General features: G+C 42.8%; 1 protein-coding gene across 4 annotated transcripts in view; it reads left to right on the top strand.

The window, feature by feature from the left end:
- LOC111577037 (plexin-A1-like) overlaps positions 1–15,121 on the top strand; it is a 203,099-nt gene that overhangs the window by 131,568 nt on the left and 56,410 nt on the right. For all 4 annotated transcript variants that reach the window (XM_055010656.1, XM_055010654.1, XM_055010655.1 and 1 more), the window contains exon 10: positions 5,294–5,494. In XM_055010656.1, coding sequence (XP_054866631.1) covers positions 5,294–5,494 — 201 coding nt within the window. The remainder of the gene's footprint in view (positions 1–5,293; positions 5,495–15,121) is intronic.

Below are 15,121 nucleotides of genomic sequence, written 5' to 3'. Positions count from 1 at the left end.
AGGATCCACCCAGTGTCATTTATTAATGTATAGGGGATTGTAACGAGGTGTAGACGGGACTCTGAAGTTCAAGGCTGCAGACGGCTCTTCGGTTTTCTATGTGAGACCTCTGTCAGAAAGCCAATGGGGGGCATGCCGACAGACGGTGGGGGAGCATTCACCACTCTTCATATACCCCTTTGTCAGCCCACTGTAACACACACACACACACACACACACACACACACACACACACACACACACACACACACACACACACACACACACACACACACACTGTCCCTCTTATTTGTACCAGTGTGCCCCTCTAGCTCCTCTGTGACCATCCATGCCATCTCATCTCTCCCCCTGGGCTCCCCATATCGCTTTACTTCATTATTTAGCGTGTTATTTTTTCTCCTCACTGATCTATAGTCCCCACATCACAGAGGCGGCTAATTAATTATGGATGGAGTTGAGGGGGGGAGGTGTGTGGTGGTGGTGGGGGACTTAAAAAAACGACCAGACATAAGCCTCATTACATATGCGCAGTGTTTTTGGAGCTTTATTAATTTATATCTTGTCAGGCTATGCCAAAGCCTTCAGAACACTTTTGGCTTTTTAATACATTTATTTATTTATATAGCGTTCCACACTTGCTTTGCCTTCCCTTCATCCTCTTACACCATACTCTCCCTCCCTCCATCCCACGTCGTCTATGTCTTGATTTTAATCTCTCACCTTCTACATATCTGCATGAACACACACACGTGCACGTTTTTCCTGCCGACTGTCTCATTATCTGCTCTTGGTGGATGTTAAAAGGTGTTTTGCTCACCTGCAAGAAGAGATTATCTCATTCCCCAGCCGAACACTGGTTTTATTAAATTTTTTTTCTTTTACTTGATTATTTGGTGTGGTAGAAAGCAGCGTGGTAAATATCACAGAGCGTTGAAAATGAAGGAAGGAATATATTAGATGGCGCTTAAGCGAAAACGGCAGCAGCTCTCCTTTGAGAAAAGCTCATAGTGATGTTCAATCAAAACTGGCATCTGGGCATCTGCAGGAAAATGTCAAAAAAAATTAGGTCAAACAGTGTATAATTGGAAGAAAAATATCATTAGGAATGGTAGCTTTGGATTGTTTTGTATCTCTAGGACATACAGAAGCATGACAATAAATAAATTAGTTCCTAAAATATGGAACATCCGTTTGTACACACAGAGTGAAGCTCATTTCCTCTAATTCTACACGCAGGAAATTTTCAAAAGTAGTCATAAGTGAAGTAATATATACAGTACATTGTAATAATCTACATAATTATGTATGCCTTTACTGTTTAAGAATAGGATGTGCGGCACTAGCCTCGGGCAGCAAAGCTAACAGCGGCCTTTGAGGGAAAACAAATATGGAGAGGTAAGGAAAGCCCTCCAGCTACTTTGACAGAAGTTGAAGTTGGACATCAGCCATCGCAAACAAACACTTTGTAACATATACACTCGTTCATGTATTCAACAACACAAGTACACTCACACACAAGCTGAGCCCTGTCCAGTCTGCATTTAAGAGGGTATTTCACAGCTAATGAAGGATTATTGTTTACCCAACTTTGCATCACTTGTGTGCTCGGAAGCGAAGAGTTTTAAATTTGGCAAAGGCAGATTTCTGCTACGGCATCCACATCTGTTGGTGTTAAAAAATACTTATGAAGATGTCAGAATGCAGAGACAGTCATCAAAATCTCAAAATTGAGCAGATGTTTTTGTGCCGTGCTCTTGTGTGGAGAAACCATCTGTGGTGTGCATTCCTTCATGCATCTTTTCCACTTCACGGGCAGACACAACTTTACTCAAAATGCCTCTTACCGGTTACAGTAGAGCAAGATGAAGTGATCCTTATGACGAAGCAGCCTGCTGTTCTGTGCAAGCAGAGGTCCTGTTCTGGAACATTTGTGTGTATAGAAAAGCTTCAATTGCAGTTCTGTTATTCTGTTATTTAGTGAGTCGCTACCAGACATGTAAGTAAATCAGATCGTGTCATACCTGCAAATGTTCCTGAGATACAGAAAAAAACACTTTTTCACAACTACACACCCCTACACACCCCTCCCCTGTTGGTCCTCCTGAAATCGGTCAGATGGAGTGTCACATCTGGCCAAGAAAACCACAGCATCCGTCTTCACAGATGAATTGAAAGCAGAGAAGTCAGCAAAAGGGAGGAAATAAAGAGAAAAAAGATCTCTCCGAGCTTCAAACGAATCCCCCAGGTGAAATATTGTTTCAATGTACTCTGCACTTTGTAGCCCTAATGTGGGCTTTGAACTGTTTTGGCACCTGTCACAAATACTGATGAAATAGTTTCTCCCTGCAGACCACTTTTCCCTTATCCCACTCCCTCTCCCTCAATATCCTCTTCTTCCTCACTACTACCTCCATCTCTTTTCTACAACTCCTTTCCATTTGGTCTCAAAAGCAGTATGAGCTTCTGTCTATGAAACCAGGGGCTTCGTGCAGAAGGATTTCTCTGCTCTTGCACCATGTTGTCTATGAACCACTATATACCTCCACTGGTTTACTTATTATTGCCTTTGTTAAAAAATTATAGGAAGCCTTTAAAGTCTGTGATGTACAGTGCTAGATTTGGATTATTATATGATAAGATGAGCAGCCTAACCTTTCTAACATGCTATCTGACATGCTTCCAAGAAAATCTGTTTTCCGCTTTGCTAATGCGATATCAGCTTGAACACTTCCTCAAAAACCCTACTAAATCAGATTCATATATTCATGGCTCACGAGACATTATATTTAACCCATTACGATATTTTTTAATGTTGTGTTATACAGAAGACTCAATGAAATAACAGGATGCTATAAGGAAAGAAGACTGCCAGAGAAAACGCCAAGCAGACAGCCGAGTTGACACAAAGTCGATAGACGGATGAATAAAACATCGGTTAGCTGCCGCCAGTGCTACAGGCTATGCTAGCTTCTGACACGCCGGCTTCTACAAGTTAGCTTTAACAGCAGGATGCTCAAACCGTTCTTTTTTTTTCTCTCATGTGGCACCGCGGACGTTGTAGGCCCACACCAGCTTTCTCTTCACTGAGGCAGGACTTCAAAAGCCACAAGTGCAAATCAATCTCTACCTGCTTCTCTGTCTCCTTTCCTCTGCCTCTCTCCCTCCATCTCTGTCCCCCTCCATCAATTTTCAAGTGTTGTCTAAGACTCCAGGCAGTTAATTAAGTAGGACATTGTCGGGGGGCTTCGGTACATGGTGCGGATGAAACTGGATGGATGGATGGATGAATAAAAAGATGGAGAAGATGCAGAGGGATCCAGGCATTCTTCTTTGCCTCTTTGCATTTCCAGTCTAAAATATCTTTTCCTTAAACCTTTGATTCTTCTGTTTCACATCTTTTCTTTTGATCCCTGTTCTTTTTTCCATTTCTTTTTTCCTGTCACTGCATGCCATCTTTACCCTTTGCTCTGTTCCCAATTAAACCAGCATCCTCTGCCTTCACTTTTTCTTTTTTTTTACTTTGTCCTTATTCCCTTCATTTCCTCCTTTTCTCCTCAACCATCCTTCATTTGTCCCCCCTTTCTTTCCTCTCCCGTTTCCTCCCTCCACCATTCCCTATGTCATTCCCTTCTTCTTGGCCATTCATTTTCCCTGCACCATTCCTCCCTTCTCCCGCCTTCCTCTTAGTTGATTATACACCAGATTTTCTGTAGCTTGCTTCTTCCTACTATAGTATTCCCCTCTCTCATTATGTGTTGTGCATGTGTTTGTGTGTGATCAGACACACAAGGCCAGAGCTAAGCAGGCTAATGAACAAACTCCGGCATTGTATTCAGGCCCTGGGGACATGCTGTAGCTTCTAATGTACAACAGCTACAGCTAGAAGAGGAGAAAGAAAAATCCACTGACAGCGAGCCAGCTATCTGCTTAAATGAAGAGCAACAAGGAGAAAAGTAGAGGGTGTGCAGCGGATATTTTACAAGGATGTGGTCAATGTTTTCTGTCCTTTCCCGTTATTATCCTATTCTTTGCTTTGGACTTGGTAACATGTGTGTTGTCCTCTACAGCTGCTCTGACTGACTTGGACAATCAACTTCAGAGTCTTTTACGCTCTTGCTACATGTAATAGGTGCTCCATTTTTTTGGGATGAATCTAAATGCATTGTTTCATTCTGAGCCTACACATGTCTCTTATTATGTGAGTCACTTAACAGTGTCTCCAGGTTGTAAAATGTGTGATTTGTCAGCAGTGATCTGGTTTGTTATCCCTTTGGCTCAAACTGTTTGGTACAGGGTGGGTTAGATCCACCCAAGCTTTAACTCATGTTGTATAAGATCTGTGAGCCATCCCCTTGCTCTCTTTCTTTCTCTCCCTCACTCTCGGCGTTGACAGGATCTACATCGCAGCCAAATCATGGCATGAGCACTGTAATGACTTCATTTCTTCCAGCACATGCACAAATGCATATCAAGGAAACGTTACATCCTGAGCGGACTGTCCTATATTATTCTTGTTCAGTAAACACATGTGAACAGACTTAATTAATCCAACTGCACATTGAGAAACCTTGTTGCCTTTCACATCTGTGGGCTGAGAACACACACTCACACACACACCCTGTAGGGTTGTGTACTTCAGCGGTGTTAGCCAGTGGATGGGCTGTTTCCAGATGATCTAAACAAGACTCTGGGTTCTGGCCAATGTCAGTGACAAATGTGTGCGCACGCACACACACACACACACACACACACACACACACACACACACACACACACACACACACACACACACACACAACAAACACAAAGTTCATGAGCTCATTACTCCATTCCACACATGGACATAATCCCCCGGAGTCTATCCGCCTGCCATAACAATGTAGCGCTGTTGTGATGTGAATAGTTTTATTGGGCAGATAATATTTTACGAACCAAGCATGAAAAACTTTTCTTGCTCAAGTGTTGTTGTGCAGCATTTAAACGTGGTAGAAGGCCAGTGGGAGTGTTGCAACACATGTGAACAGTGCATCGCAGCTCTTTAGAATAGACTGAGTCACAGCAAATCTGTCATGAAGTCAAATGCAGCATGTAGCCCACGGTCTTCGCGCTTTTTTTTCTGTTAGCAACAAACAAATGACTTATTTCATCACCCCGTCTCTTATCTCACTAGTGTTTGTGCCTTGTTCGCTTGCTGTTCTGACTGTGTTGAACAATCTGACTCTCCTTCTTCTCTAACTGTCTCCTTCAGGGATAAGTAGGAATTAAGTATCCTTTTTGTTTTCTAACTCCGCAGGACTGCCCACAGATTCTGCCTTCAACCCAGATATACATCCCAGTCGGGGTGACCAAGCCGATAACTTTAGCCGCCAAGAACCTGCCACAGCCACAGTCCGGACAGAAGAACTATGAGTGTGTCTTCCACATCCAGGGGGAAACCCACAGTGTACCAGCGCTACGCTTCAACAGCACCTCCATCCAGTGCCAGAAAACAGCGGTTAGTAAGATGAGATAAAATGGAGAAATTTTTGGTAATCTGGTTGTGTGAGGGGATGCTATTTCATCAATGTAAGTATTGGAGAATACAACTGGTGTTGGTGGCGCTTTGAGTCATTATCGAGAAAAAAAAGATTCTCACAGTTGGGGATAGAGAACATTATGAATCCCATTTTGTCCCACTGACAAAATTAAAGCACCCCACCAAAAAATGGACTATTGTATAAACTGTAGCACAAAAGATACTTTGAATTTTGTACAGACTAAAAGCAATAGTCATTTAGCACTATTAGTCTTGATCTAATCAGTTCAACTGGGTTGCTAAATCATGATCCCAGTGAGGACATTGACAGAGCTTAGGTTAAATAATGGCCTCCCACAACTAATGACTGTTCTGGACACTAATATGCTCATTGTCCTGATAAATCATGCTGCACTACTTGGACACTGGCTTGGCGACAGCCTAGATAAATGATCCAATGCTGATATGGCACATTGAACTGGTAGTTAGCAAATAGAAATTGACGGCAAGTGTTCACATTTTTATTAAGATGCAGATATAAAATAAGGCTTTTAACTGTCTGTATGTTGATCTAAATCATAACAGATTATTAAGGTTTATATGGAACATCATTTAAGTTATTGATCAAGTGCAGGTGCAATGGTCAGTCATAGTTTTGTTCAGTGCTTCTATGGTTTTTAGCGTATTGTGGCTGTAGTTGGTTGAGTTGAGTGGGGCCGGATTGAAGTGTTCTCAAGAAGGTTTTTTTCCAGAAGTTTTTAATAAGAATTTGTGTGTGTTTTTTTGTATGGGGGATTTGAAGGTAGACAACGGTGTTTGTACATGTGGGTCCATGCCCCTTCTGAGAGTTGAAATATGGCTGTGTAAACGGGTGTGTGTGTGTGTGTGTGTGTGTGTGCGTGTGTGTGTGTGTGTGTGTGTTTGTGAGGCTTCAAACTAGCATGACAGATAAGAGGTAGCTAGCGTCGCGCTTCACTGAGGCTGAAAATGTGAAGAGGAAGTCTGTCTCTGAACCTAGTTGGGAGCGGATTGATCATGTTTACACCTCGACTCTATACCTCTCCCTCTCCCTTCCTCTATCTGCCTGTAGAGCTCATCTTTCTCTCTGCCTCTCTTCCTTCCTCCGTCTGTCATACTTTTCCCCTTCCTGCTATTCCCTACTTTCCTCACTCCATCTTCCACATCTCTCATAAGTTCACTTTCTGCTGCTTGCCTCTTTCTCTGTCTGTTTCTATCTTAAGATAAAAGATGAGATGGGAGCTGTTGCTGTTAATTTTGTTTTACATGTACGTCTTGCAGGTGTCACAGCAACATGGAACAAAAATAGAAAAATCTAGAAGTCGTCATTTCTTGTTAGTAAGTGTTAACAGTTTATCACCTGTCAATATGTCAGAACTTTTTAGAAGAGGTTATGCTGTCAAAGATATTAGCAGACAAAGCAGCAGTAGTCTCTGTTCAGCTGTGTGGCTCACTGTATAGGCAGGGCAGCTTTGTATTTGAGTCTGCCTGTATCGACAGGCAGTCTTCAGGTGTTGGCACGCGCTAGCCAGTTGTTTGTGAAGGCAGTGCTAATTATCTAGTGATAGGGTTGTCTCTCCACAGAGATGTCTGTTTATTGACTGTTTATTGTAGCTGCAAGGCCAGTGTTAATCAGCAGCAAAGCTTAGCCCCAGCCAAAAGCTGAATTTCTCTGTTTGATGTCCACAAAGCAGACATGCTAGCAGTAATTAGCCTTGGGCTGTCAGTGCTTAGCCCTTGTTAGCAATTAGCAGTGGCAACTTGACTGCGTGGTCAGATATCGATGCAGCACGTGCAATGGGTCTGCATACATCCGTATTTAGATTCAGTGGATGAAAAAGGTGCCAGCTACATTAACTTGCCATTAAGGCGTAATTCATGCAGGCTCGAGATTATGAGTTTAATTATGTGCCATGAATTATTAGGATGAGCGTCTTATTATAGCTCCGGAGCAGTATTTCAGAAGAATGGGGGTCTTAAATATTAGTTTATCCATTTATAGACCTTCATATCCCTACATTTTTACACGCACCCCTCCATGTTTGCTCTTACTTTGACAGTGTTCAGCACCAACTCAATGAATCATGCATGACTCTGCAGTAGAAATAGACTTCATCTGTTATGCTGTGTACACACTGCTGCTTCAGTTTGTAGGCACACAGCTATGGGGATAAGGGTTAATCAGTGTCTGTGCGTGTGTGCACGTGTGCATCCTTCAATATGCCTTAGGCTACGGATCCCATGGTAGCTGTGTATGTGTGTGTTTGGATGTGCAGTTCCATTAGACCACTGCAAGAAGTCTGTGAGGCGGGGCGGCATTAGGCTCGCTAATCAATGGGATAAACACAGGGGTGCTAATCCACAGTTTAGCCTTGTGTTTGAGATACACACAACTGTATCTCAAACTACCGTGTCAGACTTGCACACTTTTTTACATAGGAAAGGTGAGGACAAGGGCAGGGACCAGACAGCTGGGCTGAGAATTCCTATACACTAAAATGGGAGGAATGAGGGAATAAGAGTGGACAGAATACACAGAGGTGCAAAAGACAGGGGGAAAGATGAATGCAGAGAAGTTGAGGAATGAGGAAAGAAGGATGAGAAAGCTAGGTAATACTAGAAAGCAGTGAAAGCGGCAAAAAATGAAGATGAGACGAGGCAACATAGACTAGGGAAATTGGTGCGTAGTAGACAATTTCAGGTGAGATGAACGAAGAAGAGTGACAGTGAGAGTGATATCGAAAAGAACAGAGGGGGAGAACAAGATGAGAGGGTGTGAGAGAGAAAATCAGCTCAAAAGTCTCTCCTGAGGCCAAACTCATTCTCCATTCTTTCATACAATATCATCATACTATCCAAAAGAAGATAACTATCCACAGGATATTCAGGACATCCACAGTCAGATCATGTTTTAACTCTAGTTTCCCATACTTCACTGCTTTTATAATGACCATAATAATTCGATACTCCTTCATAGTATCCCCTAACAGGAGGCTGTCAATAACCTACTGTATATGTGACACACATGATATATGATAGTGTAACTTCAGCTCCTTACTAGCCTTGTTTGGTATTGACTATCCATATCTGCTCATGGGACAAAACATTGGTGTTATGGTATTTCTGTATAAGGTAACTGTGCATACCAACTGATCCCAAAGGGGAAAGAGCGAGTGGATCATAAGACCTGAGAAAGAATGCAGTATTAGGAAAAAAGGTTTGCTTTTCCAAGCAGAGACCCGAAACAAGTAGGCCACTCTGTGCTGGAGCAGTTAAGACTTGGAAGAATTGTACGTTTAGGGTAGGGATTTTAAACACCCCTCAAAGCTCGAAATTCTGCTGTGTTGAAAATTCATAAGGTTTATATTGTGAAAGAAATGGTTCGTCACACTTTGCATTTCTCACTTTTGAAGTTGGGTACATTGCCAAACATAATTTTACATTTTTTGGAACCTGTGAAAGTTGATGAAATGGCAGATTGTCCAAGGTCCAGTAGCAAGTTAATTGGAGAAGAACGCTGATCATTTTGTAAAGAGGGAAAAAAAGTGTCCTCTTCATATTTCTTAGTGCCAAACAAACCCACATTACTACTGACACATACGGAGCCATCCGCTAGGCCTTATGGTAGCAGTTAACTCCGGTCAGCAGCAACCAAAACAACAAGCTGGTGTCTACATTGGTGCCTTCCGATATTCTGACCTGGTCCAGGCAGTTTCTTGGTGTGTGTGGTCCAATCAGAGGCTGTGGTTATGGTGCAAAGGCCAATAGGATGCTGAGCTGTGGGCTGGGAGGTTGTGCTTGGAGTGCCAGAGGGGTCACGGGAGCGAACAAACACATGTACACAATGCTTTCACACACATATGAGCACATTCTTGGGTCAGAGAGGCTGATGGAGCACAGCTGGACATCGTTTTGAGGCCGAGGTTGAGAGAAGAGACTCAAACTGTTTAAGACTTTTCCTTTCTGCTCCTTTATCTCCCTGTGTTCTTAGCTTTGTGTCCATTTGTACATCTCCATTTTCCTACTCTCTCTCCCTCTTTATCCTTCTTTCTTGTTTCTCCCTGGAGGCCAGGAATGAGAGGACAGATAATATCACCGCGGGCCTTACACCATTACCTTCTGTCTGATAAACCACTCGGCCACTCCATCACCCTCTTTCTCCCACTCCTTCACCAGTGAGGGAAAAAAAGCAGACGTGGGGGCAGGAGGAGAAAATCTAGTTTGGAATAGGGTGTGTGTTTGTGTGCTATTCTTTTGTGTGTGTGTGTGTAGAGAGCAGCTGTTTGTTAAAGTAGAGATGCGAAGTATCAGGGGTCCTGATGGCATCCAATTAAGGGAGATAAAATGATGATGAATTGCAGTCGGGCAGCGCAGACCAATGCTTCTGGTGTGTGTGCTGAAGAGCTCACATACACATACAGAAAGACAGCAGGAGAAAAAGAAGAAAGCAACCATACAGATTTGGATAAGATTGTGCTGGAGAAAAGAGAGAAGGTGAGCTGGGTGAGGAAAAAGGGACAAAAAGGCGAGGAAGTTTTTAGGCAGTTATGAAGAGAGATGGAGCTGCATAAAAGGAGGAGGAGAAATAGGAGGAAAAAAGAAGAGTGCAATGACACTTTACTGAGAGAGAGAGTTTGGAGGGGAAAGGACAAATCATCTGCTTGCTTCCAAGGGGAAATGAAAAAAGGATGGCAGATGAGAAAGATGAATATATAGAGGAATGGATGGATAGACCGAGCAAACAGAGGTCTGAAGAAGAGGCCAAAGATGTCTGCAGGGAGAGCAGTTAACACAAACCACACTGGTCTAATGGTATCACACACCCTAGTTTGGTGTGTATGTGCAGGAGAGATGAAGCACAGTGTTGATGCTCTTTTTCTTTGACTTTTTAAAGACTTTCTGGAGTTTATGGGATTTGTTAATATATGCCTGGCTAAACGAAAAATTCTAAATGACATAGTAAAACACATTAAATTCATCATAATGTGCACATAAATTCACACATACATGGTGCTAAAGATGGCAGGGACGAGGCTAATGAGGGCTTTGGTGCTGATCGGTGGACGGTAGGTGCAGCGGAGCATGGTACAGCCTGGCCTGGCATGGCCTGGCACAGCTTAATGAGATATAAACACAAGACCTGCCACCACATTCAGCCGCGGTGCACGCTGACACAGTTTTAACTGGCTTGCAGACAACTGTGTGTGTGTTGTGTGTGGAGATGGATTTAGGAGCGGAGGGAAACTCACTGGAATTTACTGTGAATGGCTGCAGCTTAAAGACCGTTCATTGTTACTTTGTCACGGGACGGCTCAGACAGCACTGATCAGATGATGGTGTTGGGACACTAGCTTGTTTTCGTTTAAAGTTGTGGCTCAAAGCATTCTTAAAAACTGGTGAATGATCAATCTCAATTAGTAAGTGATTGTTTTGTTTCTTCGTATCTGTTGTTGGTTCATGTGTGATGCCAGGGAGACGGTGAGAATTCAAAGATGTTTGTACAAGTTCATACAAATACATTTACTTTGCAACACTGACTGCTCTCTGAGCTGTCTTCCACTGAAGCATCCCAAAGTGAGGAATTGGAGAGAATTGCCTCCCTGTAGTGTCCTCTTCTTTCCTATCATGCATTTCTTCACTCTCTAACACATCCCTTCTTTTCTCTCCCTCTCACATACCCACGTCTGTCTCTCGCTCCTCGTCCTTTCTACCCTCCGCCGCCTTCTTCATTCTCCGTCCCGTCATTGGCTCACTGCTTGTCCTCTCAGACAGGTGAAGAGCAGAGCTCCCACGCTTCTGTTCTGGATAAATAAGAATTAATTGCTGCACAGCTATCAACATATGCCAACTTCTCCACCCCACTCTAATTATCTATTTCTCATTGCTGTCTCTCTTCCTGTATCTCTGTAAGCTTTAGTCCACATATTCTGTCTCAGACCAGTGCTGCACTTTACATTTCTATATGATGTTTTAAAGAGAAAGTGAAGCAGCAGAAATGATTCTCCTGCTATTAGCCTGATGACAAGTGAGACAATAAGATGGTTAAACCAGATGGAAGACCTATGCTTACCTCCACGTCTCTGTCGGGCATCATTTGCGATTATTTTGTTTTCCGTTTTACAGTAGCTGGGGTCGTGGCCAAACACCTCAGACAGCTTAAACCTTTTCACGAGCTTATGCAACCATGGACTTAATTGATGGTAACAGGAATAACCCAAACAAAGCTCACCACCAATTGTATTTTTCCACTGCAAAGCACTTTAGTTCAGTGGCTGTTGTTTTAAATGCTCTATATAAATAACTCTGACTTGATTAGACTTGAAATACGGTGAAGTTGTATATAAGAGCATGGAAAAGAAATATGCAAATAAAATGATAGAGTAACCTGCTACAACAGACAAACTAATCTCAGTAAACCGAGACCAAATTGTTCAGCTGTTTGTTAAAGTCCCTCTGTGGTCATTCATTAAAAGTCCCAAAAATTCATCTCTTTGTTGAAAAACCACTTTCCTTCTCCAAATAAGTATTTCAGAAGAGTCTTAAACCTTGCTATTGTAACTAAATGAATTAGACTTTCCATTAGAATATTTATCACTCAAAGCAAAGTGATGTGTACAGAATGAGTCTGTGCTATTAAAGAAGTAAAGGCAGAGCAGCACTAATAATGGCTTGATAAATACAAATTAAACTGTTAGACAAAAAAGTGTAAGATTAACATTCAGTGCTTATAATGGGTAGATGTTCCTGAAAGTCTTTTGGTGAGATCCGTCACACCTTCCCGGTAGTTGTAACACTGTTTTCTCTGTGACATAAGTTGTTAGCAACAGCCACTTTGACTTTAAAGACATGTAAACTCCATGTGAAAAGCTCCCTCACAGGTGTGGAGAAGACGATTCATTTCGGTACATTGTAAGGCTACATTGAAATAGATTGTAGATCTGTCCATGCCACTGTTTTTTTATTTTCTACTTTTGGTATATAGATGTGATAGAAGTACTGCAGTTATGTGATGAGTAAATGGTAAAATGTGTCCTATATTCACAAATGCTGGTTCAATATGTGTTATGGGCCAGAGAGAGGGAGTTAGCGAGGGGAGAATAGCCGCTAGAAGAATGGCATTAAGTTGACAGAGGAGAAAAAGGGCGACGATGTTGAAAATATGGACATTTTGTGCAAACTACCAAAAATCAGCCTTTTGTCCAGGGAGAAGTCGAGTAAGCTTACACTAGCTCAATGTGTAGGCTGAAAAATAAGAAACACTGACGATGGCAGCATTATTTTTCCCTCAAGCCAGCATTTTTTCTTCCCCTCCCCTCTGTGTTTTTTCTTTCCATCAGTGAAGAAAGTACGTGTGCAAGCGCGTATGCACATGTGTGTGTGTTTGTGTCTGTGCAAGAGATAAGCTGGGTAACTGGGTCCGGCCATGCTCCAATCCTGTTAGCATTAGCGATTAGCACTGGCTAACAGGCCTCTATTATGAGCTGGGGATGATTCCACGTCGCCTGACCTCACACATACAGCACGCACACGCACACACACACACACACACACACACACACACACACACACACACACACACACACGCTAAGCTAAACGAAGGATTACCACTTGATCCTTGATTAGGAAGCCATATCTGCCTGGAAGTTGGTATGTGTGTGTGTGTGTGTGTGTGTGTGTGTGTGTGTGTGTGTGTGTGTGTGTGTGTGTGTGTGTGTGTGTGTGTGTGTGTGTGTGTGTGTGTGTGTGTGTGTGTGTGTGTGTGTGTGTGTGTGTGTGTGTGTGTGTGTGTACAAAAGTGTATGGTGGTGTATACATCCAGACTTGGACATGCACTATATGCTGGGTCTTATCTAGACTGGCAGAACACGTTTCACATAGACCAACATACAGCCTGTGTCCTCTAGTTTCCTTTGCAACTGTCCCAGAGTGACACATTTTACAACTAGAATGATGTAGATTGAAAGATTTGTTGCATCAAGTCATGCTATTTGATAACTGTCGCCATCACCTTCAGAAAGATGAGGAGAGGGGAACAGAGTAACCTATCCTATCACTGGTATAGACTTGCCCAGGGCAAATTTGATATTTTTAGCCGTACAGCTTGCGCACACCTTCAAAATGACTAATTATCAGGCTGTGACCCTCACAGAAGGTACCAGTTGTTACTTCAAACCTGCCTTACCTTCCATCTTCCCTCCTCCTCCTCCCCCATCCATCTATTCCTGCCTCCCCTCCTTCAATTTTCAATGACAGAGGTCCAGTGCTGGAGTTTGTACCTGCACTTTTTTTTTTTTACCGCGAACCTGTTGTCAGGCAATGTTTCTCCTTTTCCTTTCTAAAAAATCATTCAACATTCATATTTTTCTGTGGTTTACTTTCTCTCTCTCTCTCTCTCTCTCTCTCTCTCTCTCTCTCTCTCTCCCCATTTGTATACATACATTTTCTCCCTGTTTCTCTTTATCACTGTTTCTTCTTGTATTGTATGTGTCTATCCCTTTCTGTGTATGAATGTGTATTCATTCTGTCAGGATCTGAGTTTGTTCACATTTGTGTCTAAAACCATCCATCCATTATCTATACACCGCTTAATCCTCACTAGGGTCGCGGGGGGGAGGCTGGAGCCTATCCCAGCTGACTCAGGCGAAGGCAGGGGACACCCTAGACAGGTCACCAGTCTGTCGCAGGGCTACATACAGAGACAAACAATCACTCTCACATTCACACCTACGGGCAATTTAGAATAATCAATTAACCTCAGCATATTTTTGGACTGTGGGAGGAAGCCGGAGTACCCGGAGAAAACCCACGCATGCACAGGGAGAACATGCAAACTCCATGCAGAAAGATCCCGGGAAAGCCGGGACGTGAACCAGGGATCTTCTAGCTGCAAGGCGAAAGTGCTAACCACTACGCCACTGTGCAGCCCTTGTCTAAAACCAAACAAGTTAATAATTTGGTGGGCCTTTCAGATCTCCTCACGTCAAACACTGTAGATAGAAGGATTACTGCTACCATTTCATTCAAAATTGTATCTGTTTCACAGAATATGTAACAGTGATTTTGTTCAGCTGTTTACATTACTCTTTTCCCTTTGCACATGCAAATCTTGACCTTTTTGAGACTAACTGGCTTAATGTTTACATTTTCACATTGGAATCTGCTGTGTGGTGAATAAAGCCTGCACAAGGTGCATGTGTGTATTCCCTCAGCTGTGTATTGTGCAACGGTGCTGGTTCAGTATGAAAGTTTAATAAGCCTTTGGTGCAATGAGAGGAGATGAGCTCTGGATCATAACCTAACCTTTCCTATGCCTCCCCCACCTCTACTGCCCATTAAACACACATACACGTACATACATGCTTCTTCCAAACTAAATATTCGTGTTTTTGTTGAGTGAAGGTACATAACTAAGCAGGTCCCAGTTTCCCTTCTCTCAACACAAACCCCCTGTTGAGGATTGATGTGCAAACATGGACACATACTTGTAACATGGATTTTTAAAAAAAGCAAGTAAAGGGCGGACAGTGTTGTTGTTTAGCTGTCAGCACAACCACATCTTCTGTGTGTGTGTGGTGCAGGTTTTCAGAA

The sequence above is a fragment of the Amphiprion ocellaris genome, chromosome 5 (assembly GCF_022539595.1).
Source record: "Amphiprion ocellaris isolate individual 3 ecotype Okinawa chromosome 5, ASM2253959v1, whole genome shotgun sequence".
In the NCBI taxonomy this organism is placed as follows: Eukaryota; Metazoa; Chordata; class Actinopteri; family Pomacentridae; genus Amphiprion; species Amphiprion ocellaris.
Note: the sequence above shows the minus strand (reverse complement) of the source record. Positions and strands in the feature narration are given on the sequence as shown.